Raw genomic sequence first — 13,532 nt, forward strand, 5'->3', positions numbered from 1 at the left:
TGAGTGAGACCATCTGGTATTTTTCTTTTTCTTTCTGACTTATTTCTCAGCACATGATCCCTTCTAGCTCCATCCATGTTGCTGCAAACTGCATGTGTTTATCTTTTTTGATTGCTGAGTAATATTCCATGGTGTATATGTACCACATCTTCTTCATCCAGTCATCTATTTTTGGGCATTTGGGCTGTTTCCAAAGCTTAGCTATTGTAAATAGTGCTGCTATAAACATAGGGGTGCAGGTGTTCCTTGGAATTACTGTTTCTGTGTCAGTTGGGTAAATACCTAGGAGTAGAATTGCTGGATCATATGGAAGCTCTATGTTTAGTGGTTCAAGAAATCTCCACACAGCTCTCCATAGTGGTTGGACCAGTTTGCACTCCCACCAGCAGTGCAGGAGAGTTCCTTTTTCTCCACACCCTCGCCAACATTTGTTGTTGCTAGTTTTTTTAATATGTGCCATTCTCACTGGTGTGAGATGGTATCTCATGGTAGTTTTGATTTGCATTTCCCTGATTACAAGTGATGTTGAACATTTTTTCATATGCTTGTTGGCCATTTGCATTTCCTCTTCAGAGAAGTTTCTTTTTAGCTCTTCTGCCCATTTTTTGACTGGATTATTTTCTTTGTTTTTGTTGAGTCTCATCAGCTCTTTGTAGATTTTTCTGATCAGTCCATTATCATTAGTGTTGTGTGCAAAAATTTTCTCTCAATTGGTGGGGTTTGTCTTTGTTTTGATTATTGTCTCTTTTTCTGTGCAGAGCTCTTTAATTTGATGTAGTTCCAGCTGTTTATCTTTGCCTTCACTATCACTGCTTTGGGTGATGTGTCTGTAAAGATGTCTTTGAAGTACATGTCATGTAGTGTTTCGCTTATATTTTCTTGTATGTATTTTATGGTTTCAGGTCTTATGTCTAGTTCCTTAATGCATTTTGAGTTGATTTTTGTGTATGGTGTGAGGTAGTGGTCAAGCTTCATTCTTTTGCATGTAGCGGCCCAGTTTTCTCAGCACCATTTATTGAACAAACTTTCTTTGCTCCTTTGTCAAATATTAGTTGACCATAAATCTGTGGGCTTATTTCTGGATTTTCTATTCGATTCCATTAGTCTGTGTGTCTTGAACAGATTTTTTAACAGAAATGAAAAGTACTTTCTCACTAAATTTTGGGCATGTACAGAATGGTTGTGATTAAGAAAAAAAGCCCAAAGTTGGCCTTTTACATTATTTCTTAAATAGTAAATCAAGTAACAAATGAAATTCTTACTACTATTAATTTCAGCAAAACCTATACTCACATTTTTCTTTTTTTTTCTTTTTTTTTTTCTTTTTTTTTGTGTGTGTGTGTGACCCTCGCCGTGGCCGGCCAGGGAACGAACCACACTACAGAGGCTGGGGGCAGCCTCGCAGCCCAGAGCTCAACCACTGCGCCACCAGGGGAGGCCCTATACTCACATTTTTAATATAGTATTTGCTATTAACAGGAAGAGTTGTTCCGTTCTCTTGCATCTTATAAACTTATTGCACCAAGATATAGATGGAAAAGAAGCAGATGGGGACGTACCTGTCCTGTGTCTTTAAAAGAAGGTAATATTTATCCAGGATCGGCAGAGTTTTCTGTGAGGTAAGTTAAAATTTTCAGAACTTAATTTTAAAATGTTGTTATACCTCACTTAGCTGTTTATGATTGTGATGTATTTTAAGTTTTCTAGGTAAAATATACTGTCCTTCATCAGAAGCAGCATTAAAATCATTTTTGTTGAATCCACGCCCCTATCTTCTTCCACCTATGCCAATGCCACCATGTAAAATATTCATATATGGACCTCAGTCTTCAGGGAAAACAACACTTAGCAATCTGCTTGCAGAACATTACAAAGGAAAGGTAACTATCTAGGTAACTAGCTAACTTTTTACCTCTGTGTTTGATTATAATTTGTAGAAGTTTAGAATCTGTAGGATTTGTACTCAGTTTTCTTAATTTTACACTGAAATTGAACAATGGTTCCACAGGGCTCAGAGTGGGAAAGGCATCCTCTTTGCTGTTTATCATGGCTTCCAGACCACAGCCCCTGCCTGCTTCCCAGAAGCCCCACACTTGACTGTCAGAGCAGGCAGACGATGCACCATTAGCTTTCTCAGTTCCACTGGTCTCTCCTCCTGGCTCACTGATGCTCTCTCCACATACTCATTCCTGTCATCATTCATGGTGATACCAGTCTCTACAAAGATGATTCTCCCAATACATACCCTGGTCTGTTAATTCCATGACTCCCCAACCCCCAGTCATCTTAGTCTCCACCTTCAATAAATGGAGAGAAATTATTTTTAACTTAGAACAGAGTGATAGCAGTAGAGGTGGTAAGAGGCAGGGAGAATGGAATATAATTTGAAGACAGAGTCAAAAGATTTTACAAGGGATTGAAAGGTAGAGGATTTACATGAAGACCAGTGTGGCTAGAGCACTGTGTGGAATAAAAAATGGTACAAGATGAAGATGGATGAAGACATGGTCAGAACAATGCATACCCTGGGATGGAATTTGAACTTACTTTAAATGCTAATGAATTCTTTTGCACAACAGGGTAACATTTTCTATTTGCTTTTTTGCTATAAAATATGACAAAAGTAAAGCTCACCAAATTATCATACACCCAACCCCTATATAACTGCTACCTAGGTAAAACATAAAATGTGCCAGCACCCCAGAAGCTCCCTTATGGCTCTTTCCAATACCAGTCCTTCCCTACTCCTACAAAGGTTACCACTCTCCTGGACTTCATGGTTTTCACTTCTGTACTTTTCTCTTATGGTTTTACCATGTTAGCATACATCCAAATACCTTAGGTTCATTTGGCATACATTTTTAGCTTTATGGCCTTAAAATATTTTCTTTAGGCCTGGTTCCTTTTACTTAACATTATGATTGTGATATTTATCCAAGATATATCCATGCATATAACTATAATTTATTCAGTTTTATTGTTTTATTCTGTTGATTGAACTACAATCAAGGGTTGCTTAGCAATGGAATATGCTCTGAGAAATGCATTTGGTGATTTTGCCATTGTGTGAATGTCATGGGGTGTAATTACACAACCTTGAATGGTATAGCCAACTACTACACAAATGGCTAGATGGTACAGCCTGAGAGGACCACCATTAGATATACAATCTATTGTTAAGCAGCACTGTGCATTATAATTTATTATTTCAGTGTTAATGAAATGGGTTGATGCCAGATACAGGGTTTTATGAATTATTTTGCCATAAACATTCTATATATGTCTTTTGGTATGCACATACATATCTTTCTATATTTTAGAGCTATATCTAGGATACATTCAACTTGTGTAGATAATGCCAAACTGTTTTCTAAACTAGTTCCACCAACTTCCTATCCTATCAGCAGTGTATATTACTCTAAATTCCTGCCAATTTTTGTATGCTCAGTTGTTCTAATTATAGTCATTCTTTTGGGTATATCTCACTGAGGTTTTAATTCACATTTACCTGATGACTAAAGATGTTGAACATTTTCTCATATTAATTGATCATGCAGATATTCTCTTTTAGAAGTGCCTGTTTGAGTCTCTTGGCATTTAAATAATCCTTTTGCATATTATTTGCAGGAGTTTCTTATATTATCTATATGCAATTTCCTTTTTATTATAAGCACTATGAATATTTTCCAACAAATGGTTTGCCATTCAACATTTTTAATGAACATACCATACTCTATTCATTTAAAGCAAGTCACTAAGTTCTGGCTACAAATAAGAGGAGAGGAATTAGGCTCCAGCTTCTAAAGGGATGCATATTAAAGGATTGCAGACATGTTTTAAAACCATCACAGTATGTGTCAGACAAAGGAATTACAATTTTAAGACATAATGAATGCTTACAAATCAATATGCAGATAAAGCCCTGATTGGGGAGGGGGGGTGATAGCAAACATGCAATTCACAAATTAATAAATACAAATAACCATTAAGTATGAGAAAATGGATATCACCTCCCAGAGAAATGCCAATTAAAAAAAAAAGTCATGTCAATCTCCTTAGAAGAGTTGAAAGGTTACCATTAACATCCATTATTGCTAGTACAATCTCATACACTGCTGTTAAGGGTATAATAATTAGAGTTGGCAATTGGAAATGTGTACAAGAGCATAAAATCCATGCAACTCCTTCAAACTGTCAAATCTGCTTTATGAGTTTTTCATAAAGACACTTATCAGATACTGAATCCTATACAGTGTTGTAGTGCTCGCTTCGGCAGCACATATACTATACAGTGTTGTAAACCAACGTAACTTCAGTAAATAAACTTTCAGACAAGATTTATAGATATGTATAATATACATATTTGTGTTCACCATAATCTATAGTTTACAATAGCAAAGGTATATATATCTCAATATATATGTATTATTGTAATTTTAATTAAATGGCTAATACAATATTGTGCATCCATTAAAAAATGGCATTAGTTGTATTGACATGGAATAAAGTAATATGATCATACTGAAAACAAGCAAAATGGAATCTAGAAACACATATTTTTTTAAACTTAAACGACATACAGAAATCTATCTCTAACATCCCAACAATCAGCAGGAAGTATGTTATCTCCTTGACAAAGCACTTATATTCAGAATATATATATATATATGTGTGTGTGTATGTAATTCTAACCTAATTATTCAAATATTCAAAAATTGAAAATGTGCTTAAAAATAGAAGGTATGTGAATGGCCAATATGCACATAAAAAGAAGCTTGAAATTATTAATGATTAGTAAACTAAATTTAAAGTATACTTAGATTCTTCTTCACACCCTCATGAATGGATAAAATTTAAAAGATTTTCTAAGCCAAGTGTTGGTGAGGATGTGGAGTAACTGCAACCTTCATTTGTATAAAATTTGCATGGTAAAAATGTAAAATAATTCAATAACTTTGGAAACAGTTTAATGGCTTATTGTTAAGTCAAATATATACTTAACCATATGCCCCAGTAATGCCAGTCCTAAGAATTGATTCAAGAGAAGTGAAAACATATGTCCACAGAAAGACTTCTTCATAAATGTTTATTCCTACTTTATTTGTAATAACTTAAAACTGCAAACAACCCAGATGTCCATCACTAGATGAATGAATATAGAAACTGTGATATGGTTATATAGTGAAATATTACTTGACAATAAATGGAACAAATTAGTGGCATATATAATTGTACTTATGAATCTCAAAAACTTTATACTAAGGCAAAAAAGGCCTGGAAAAATTTATATACTTTATGGTTCTATTTATATGTAGAAAAGGAAAAATCTATAATGAAGCAAATTAGAAAGTGGCTGCCAGGAGCCAGGAATTGATTATACAGGAGTATGAGGGAACATTTTAGGGTGATATGAATTTTCTATATCTTGATTGTGACTGTTGTTATATGAATACATTTGTAAAAACTCATTAGCCAATATGTTTAAAATAGGCACCTTTTATTTTATGTAGATTAAACAAAGTTGATTTTTAAAATATGTAACTTGAATTAACATGATACACACACACACACACACACATATATATATATATATATATATAATTATATACTCCTAGGTGAAAAATGTGACTGAATGTCTATGAAGCAAGTACTCAAAAATCAGTGACTTCTAAGTAGAACATACCCCAGCATCATTATGAATTTTGTGATACAGATAAACATAAACAATCTGTTTAATATCCACAGTAACTTATGCTTATGGAGGTTTTCTTATATATTCTTTGCAGGTAATTGATTACACTAAACTTGTTCAACCACGTTTTGATAATGCCCTTGAAATGTTAATAAAAGAGACCATAGCTGCAGCCACTGAAGAAGCTATTAAAGTTGTGAAAGAACGACTTGCCGTAGAACTACAAGCTAAAAAACTAGGTAAACCATCTTTTTATCATGTGCGCTTTAGCCTGGCTACCTGAAGGCAAGGACTTGGCTCGCTCATCTTGATATCCCTGGCACTTCAATATCCTGGCACCTTGTAGCCAAGAAGATTCATAAATGAAGAAATAATATACATAAATTTGGTTCATAAACAGAACAACAATTCCTGTGGAGAAAGAATCTGAAAGACCTTCCACATTTAGATGCTTTACATTTAGAATAGTCACAGGGTTTGGGTGGGGATATGTTTCTCCTGTTTTTCTCACTCCAAGAAAAATGAGAGTTCTTATTTCATGGTCATACTTTTGAAATTCATTGATTGGATTTGATAAACTTTACATCTGCTGTTGACACCCTTGTAAACAGTCACATTAGAAAACTTGAAAGTAGCTTAATCTAAACCTCTCCACTGAATGGAATACCCTCAATTCAACACTTCATGTGTGACACAACTTGGCATCTTTCTCACTTCTCACTTTGGATCCTGATCCAAAATTAGGAATCAGTTCTAGGAATTTTATACTAGACTCAACCGCCATAGTTTGAATTGCCCAGACATTAATGGCAGTGCACTGTTTCCTCATATAGCCATTGCTGCATCATTTCCAAATACTGTTTTCCTCATTCAAAAGTAATAATAAATATTTAATGGGCACTTACTATATGTTGGGGCTATGTTAAATGCATTTTATGTATTACCCAATTTAATGCTTATAACAATCCTATGAGGTAGGTATTTATGTTTCCCATTTTAGTGAATGAAGAGATCAAGTTTCACAGGGGCTATGTAACTTGCTCACAATTAGCAACCCACAAGTGATTGTGATCCAGATTGATACAGGTGTTTTTATCCTGTATGTCTTTCAAATGACCACCAAAAACTGGAAAAAGCAGACAGAAGAATCACTAAGACTTACTCCCCAGATATATCACCTGTTAAATTTGATGCATAAGTTACCACCTCATTTTCTCTGTTCATATTTATGACTAAATATGAACCGATGCAAAATTGCATTCACACATTTTAAAAATATGCTTATTGCTAATAAATTTGTTATTTTTGTAATAAATTCTGTATTAGATGGGAATCTAAATTCACTTTTTAGATGAGTAGCTAATTGTAAATGTAACATTTGCTAAATAATCTGTAATTTCACTGGAGGTTTGAAATGCCACTTTATCTTAGTAAATTCACGTTTGTAAACTTCTGAACTTTCTAGTTTATTGATTTTTCTATTATGGCCTTTAATACAAAGTGAAATTATTAAATCTCATGATGATGCTTTTTAATTAGTAATGAAAATTCCTCCTCAAAACATTTTGGTTTAAAATTATTCCTGAAAGGAATTCCATAAAATGAATTCTCATTCCACAAAATAAGTAATTACTGTGTGTCAGGGGCTGCGCTGCGTTGGGATGTTATAGAATTTTGTGAACCCTCCCGGGGGGGGGTATATTAATATTATACATTAATTTGATAAGAATTTGCATCTTTACTATTAAATCTCATGCAGATAGATTAAATCTTTTGATCTTCCTTAACTTTTAAGACCTTCTTCATGTGTTTTCTACATTTTTCTTAATAAGTTTATCCCTGGATATTTTGTCATTTTGTTACTATTGAATGGCATCATCTGTTATAATAATATTTTCTAAGTAATTACTACTAATATGCTAGAAAGTTCTTTGCTTTTTATATGTTTCTAAGTTCCAAGTCATTAAATTTACTATCTACTTGATAGATTTTTAGTTGAATTTCTTGAGTTGTACAGATAACTAATATTTGAAAAAAAAGTACACTTTCTGCTTTTCTGCTCCTCTTTTCCCATTACTTAAGCTTATTTCCTTTCTTGACTTATTATATAAGCTGGCAGCTCTAGAATAATGTTAAGTAGTGGCAGTAATAGTGGACCTCTTTGCATGGATTCTTGCCAGTATTTCCCTATAAGGTTATGAAGTATTCTTGTTTTGAATGGATATTGAACATTATCAAATGCCTTTTCAGCATCTCTCAAGATAATCTTAAATTTTTAATCTTTTGACTTATTGATTTGATCCATTATGCTAATGTATTTTCCAGCATTACACCATTCTTACAGTTCTAGCATAAACCTTAACTCAGTTGTGGTGTATTATTCTAATAACATACTTTTTCTTTTGGTCAAACAATGAGATAACACCTAGATAAACTAGGAGTTTTTTCAACACTTGTAAGTGTGATTAAATTATAGTTTATTTGGGCCATGTGTGTGCACACGTGCTCGCTATTATTTGTCAGATCTTTCTCTGACGGTTTTACTAACTTTTTACACAAATAGAGCTTTCCATTATTTTCTGTGCAATTTAGATAGCAAGGAAATTAGCTCTTCATATGTGGCAGCACTGAGCTTTTGCTAAGCAAGAATACATTATTTAGCTAATAAATCATTCTTTCTCATTAGTCTATAAATAAGTAAGAGTCTAACATAGTGCCTGAGGGATTACAAAAAACAGCAAAAAAGACCAGTACTGAAATCGCATGCTTTCCAAATGATCCTCGAGATAATCCAGGATGAATTTATATTTATAGTATAGTAACTTCAAAATGAAAATCAAGATTTTAAAAATACTCATACAATTTACAAACAAAAGCTTGAGAAATACTGGCCCAGACTATTAAAATGACTTGTTTGGCAAATTATTTAAAACTGAGCAAAATGAATTCATTAACTCATTCAACAAATACTTGAGTATGTATTTTGTGTTGGACATGATTCTAGGCACTGGGCTACAGGGGTGAACAAGACACATGAAACTCCTCTCCTAGTAGTGGTTCATTTTTATGGAAAGGAAAGCAGCAAAAAGCCAAGTGAACAGATTGAAAAAACATATAGTTCAGAAATAGGACAGGCAGTGATGGGGCAGGGGTCCTAGAGTGTGACCATGAGCAGGGGAAATCTCTCTGAAGAAGGGACGAGAAAGAGCTTGAAGGCTCCTAGAGGAACAGTGGTCACAATACTTTTTTGGCGTCTGTACTGATTCTTTTCATGTCAAATTATGGCATGAATTATACATTTTCAAGCTTTTCACAAGTTGTCTTCCATCAGAATATGGAAATAGATGCTATCTTAAAATTTAAAAGACTTTTCTTTTTCAAATTCACTAGTTATACTAAATCTGACAATTTTAATCTTAAATTTAAAAAAATGAATTTTTCTCCTAGTGAAATGTATTTTTAAGAAAAAATTGTAGAGAATAGTGAGGCTTTTAAACATAGAAAATTATATAATAATACAGAGTATGGCAGTTTAACATGGAGCAATCTTCCTGTGTGCCAAGCATTTTCCAAGTTTAGTATTTACATCCATTATTTCATTGCAGCAGTGCTTTTGCTTTGATGATCCTCCTTTTGCCCTGTAGAAATTGAGACAGGGAGATCAAATTATTTCCCAAAGCCATGCTGACTATCAGAACACCCACGTCCATCTGACTTTAAAGCACAGAATTTAATTGCTATCCAAGTTTCACTATCCCAGCTACCTTTTGTTTAACATAGCCAAATATTATCTTTCAGATCAGCCAACTCCAGAAATATTTCCAAGAGAATTTGAAAAGAGAGATAATTTTGACTTCCAATCTGATGCATATAAAAGCTTGGAGGAATTGGGTTCTGCACGTTATGAAGATGGTAAAAAAATAAACTGCTGATGTTTTTGACCAGATCTTTCCTAATATAAACAGATTAACTGTTAAAACATGTTTTTCTTTTGCTGCAGCATTGGCACGTGATTCCCAAAGAGAAAATTTGGAAAATGAATTAAGCAAAACACTACTAGAAAATGACAATCAAGCTGATAAAACTGGTAAAGATGTTAACAAAATGAACTGCTAATGCCATGCTGTGGGTCTTATTTCCATTTATCTCATAATTTATCATGTTTATATTGAAATTTAAAATTATCAAAACAAGAAAAGAAAACCAGGACAAAAAAATATAGCTTCTTTCTTACATATTTAAACTGAACAACTTAGAAAGGAATGGAGTTACTAGAATGAAAAAAATATAGAAACCTGGACATATAATGTAATTAGAGCCCTGTCCAAAGTTTTTTGAATGTTCTAAATGTGACATAATCATTATCATATAATAAGAAATTCTCCCAGAACATCATATACCCAGAGCTTTAGCTGTGAAATGTTATCAACATATCCTTGCAATATCATATAAAGAAAGTTCTCAAGCTCTAACATTTGAACCAAAAACAGGTAAATTAGTATTTTGGTAATTTGGCTCTCTGAGACAGTGGATTTCAAATTTTCAAATAATTCCTTCAGAATCTAAAAGAAGAAATGTGTGATTTTTTAAAAAGCATTATTAATACCTAACTTACCCTGTCCTAGAGGCTACTCTTTTATAGATAGTTGGGCATGCAGGGACACAAAAAAAATAACATGTAATACATGTTTCAGTAAATAATAATATTGGGAATATAGGAGATCTATTCTGGCTCTGCTGACCCTGGCTTGTGGCTGCCATAACTCTTCATAACATGGCTGCTAGTACTCCTGTCTTCATATCAGTGAGTCTAGTAGGAAGAAAGACAGAAAAGGGGCAAAACTGGCACTTCCTTTGGCTCAGTTATATCTCTTTAAAGAAGTGACAGACAGACTGATACACACAAAATTTTGCTTGCATCTTATCTAGCAGCCATCTAAGCTATAAGGGAAGTTAGAAGATGCAGTAATTTAGCTGGACACATTGATTCTGTTGCTAAGAAAGAGGACAATTGATATTGGGTGGACAAATATAACTGCTTCTTCTAGCATATTTAATATCTATACCTGGGTATCTGCTTTGTGAAGATAACTGGGTATCTGCTACAGGAACAGCATGTGTTCTTGCCTCTTCCATGCTGTCTCTCTGGGAACTGCTGGCACTCTCCATTCCTGAGAATAGACATCTCATTTCACAGGAGGGAAGATAGCAGGCTTGTTGAAGACCCTTTGGAATTTGGGGCGGAGGTAGGGAGAGCTGGGATCAGCTAGATTCTGGCAGGAGATTCTGATGGGTGGAACCTTGGGACAGAAGCTTGGAAAGCACAACTATAAAGTTACAGTGAGACGTCAGGTGGAGGTGCCAATCTTTTGTAACAGAAGAACAGATGAACATTTGCATCATGGTATAACCCATGAGCCAACAAAACCAAGCAAGGATGCATTCAGCACCCAATAAGGGCAAGAATAAAATGTAACACTTGAGAAACAGCCTATGCCATTCATTTTCCAATTCCTTGTCTTTCTACTTCCTTGTCTTCTTACTTTGTCATGTCTCATGCTTATAATTGGAAGTGTTTGTCTTATTTATTTCACTCATTCCCTAGATGAGTGTTTTAGCTTGACCTCTGGAATTCTTGGCCCCTACCTTTTCTCTTTGGCTTGCAGGATTTTGAGTCCTGCCTTATATTACTTTCTTTGTGCTTCATTCATTTTCATTTTGATGCACTGACCTTAAGCTAATGCTCTGATATTTTGTGATTCCTGACTTACGTCTCCGCCTGATTTATTTTCCCCTTCTTTTAGTATGTGATGCTGTAGCACCAAGTTAGTACTGTCTTGGGTCAGGTATTAATAATTATGCTCTGTTACAAATAGTATTGTCTTCTATAATTATTAGTGTCATTAATTTATAACTTATTTTACTTTAGACTCAATAGAAATGGTAACTGCAGATCATCCAGAGGTCCGCTCCATGATAGAGGAGACTATAGCAATGACAAAGGATATGAACTTTGAACAACCATATGAAAAATGTGCTGAAATCTTAGCAGAAGTAATCAAAGAAGTAAGAACCCCAGACTGTTGATTTTTATCACTGATTCAACACTAACTGAGAAAATGTTAATCTATTCTATGTATAATTAGCCTCCCTTAACAGTATTGAAATTTGCAGTTTTTAAATTAATGTACATTTTGAGACCAGGTGTGCAGGGAAGTACGTACCCGCATCACCATTTTAGAACAGGGACCTTTCTTCAATAAAGACTGCTTGAAACCCGGCAGAAGACTCCTGGCAGAGCCAGAGGTGAGCTGGGAAGTTCGCCCATGCCCTGGCCAGCAGTCCGAGCCCAGAGGGGTAGCGGGCACCCACGGCCAGGGCAGACTAGACGTGCAGGGGAGTGAGTCTCTGTGCCTTTTAGAACAGGGACTTTTCTTCAATAAAGACTGCTTGAAACTGGCAGAAGGCTCCCTGCAGAGCCAGAGGGAGAAGGTTCCTGTGCAGTCAGAGGTGAGCTGAAGGCCCCCATAAGCCTGGTCCCGCCTGGCAGGAAGTTGGAGCCCAGAGGGGGATCTAGTTTTTTTTGGAACCCACAGTGCAATCCAGCTGCCCCACCTCCAGGGAAGTTTGTGGGACTTCAAAGCACACCTTTGTAGTTAAACACAGAAGAAGGAAATATTTTGTGACAGTGACCATTAATATACTCAAAGTACCACTGCCTCACTAGACTTCTGGCATAACAGTATTTGACTCGTTTGGACCACCAGTTTCCAAAACCCCACAAAGAGCACACCAAAAAAATGCCAGCCAGTACCAGTGGCACAGTGTCCCAACACATATGGCAAATTAGAAGACAGGCAGCAGGGAGAAGAAAAACTACATGCAACCTAGCAACTCTTCAGGAGAAAGACACACCACAAAAAGAAAAACACCCACCAGATGGCAACGACAGTGACTTGGAAGAACTTCTGAGCCTTCTAGAAAGAGAATTTAAAATTGCCGTGATTAAAAAACTGACAGAAGTCATAAAGGAAAACAATGATAAGGGAAAAATAATGATCAGAAGAATAAAATTGAGTCCCTAAAGAGGGAAGTAAAAGAAATGCAGGAATATCAAAGAATTAATGGAGGCTCTAAAGAGCTCTGAGAAAAGCAATAAAAGCAGAATAAATGAAATGGAAGAATGAATAAATACTCTTGAAGACACAGAAATAAAAAGAACCAAAACAGAAAAGGAAAGAGAAGTACGAAGGAAAAAGACCGAAGAAAGACTTCAGGAACTATCTGACTCCATGAAGAAAGGAAATATAACAGTTATCCCAGAAGGAGAGGAGAGAGACTTAGGAACAGAGAAAATATTCAAGGAAATAATTGAAGAGAACTTCCCAAACATGAAGGAGCTGAAAATAGACATACAAGAAGCAAGAAGAACACCAAATTTCCATGACGAAAGGAAAAATACAGCAAGACACGTAATAGTAAAGCTCCCAAAAATCCAAGACAAGGAAAAAAATAATGAAGCTGACAAGAGGGAAGAAACAGATAACATTCAAAGGAAAACCAATCAGACTGACATCAGACTTCTCCGAAGAAATGCTACGGGCAAGGAGGGAGTGGAGGGACATAGTCAACAGACTCCAAGAAAATAGATGCCAACCAAGAAAACTCCATCCTGCAAAGCTCTCCTTCCTCTATGCAGAAAGAATAAGGACCTTCCCAGACAAACAGAAACTCTGGAATTTTATTATGACTAAACCCCACTCCAAAAAATACTACAAGCAGTCTTAAAGCCAGAACCAATAGAGGGATGAATAACAATGAAAGAAGGCCAAATTAAAAA

At 35.2% G+C, this 13,532-nt stretch overlaps 1 protein-coding gene across 1 annotated transcript in view; it reads left to right on the plus strand.

The window, feature by feature from the left end:
* The window catches only part of AK9 (adenylate kinase 9), a gene marked incomplete at both ends in the record, with an annotated part of 89,463 nt that overhangs the window by 20,319 nt on the left and 55,612 nt on the right, over positions 1 to 13,532 (plus strand). The window contains 6 exons of the mRNA XM_084258357.1: positions 1,480 to 1,619; positions 1,700 to 1,880; positions 5,787 to 5,931; positions 9,491 to 9,604; positions 9,693 to 9,779; positions 11,622 to 11,758. Of these exons, the coding sequence (XP_084114483.1) occupies positions 1,480 to 1,619; positions 1,700 to 1,880; positions 5,787 to 5,931; positions 9,491 to 9,604; positions 9,693 to 9,779; positions 11,622 to 11,758 (804 nt within the window). The remainder of the gene's footprint in view (positions 1 to 1,479; positions 1,620 to 1,699; positions 1,881 to 5,786; positions 5,932 to 9,490; positions 9,605 to 9,692; positions 9,780 to 11,621; positions 11,759 to 13,532) is intronic.

The sequence above is a fragment of the Talpa europaea genome, assembly GCF_964194135.1.
Source record: "Talpa europaea genome assembly, chromosome: 2".
Lineage (NCBI taxonomy): Eukaryota > Metazoa > Chordata > Mammalia > Eulipotyphla > Talpidae > Talpa > Talpa europaea.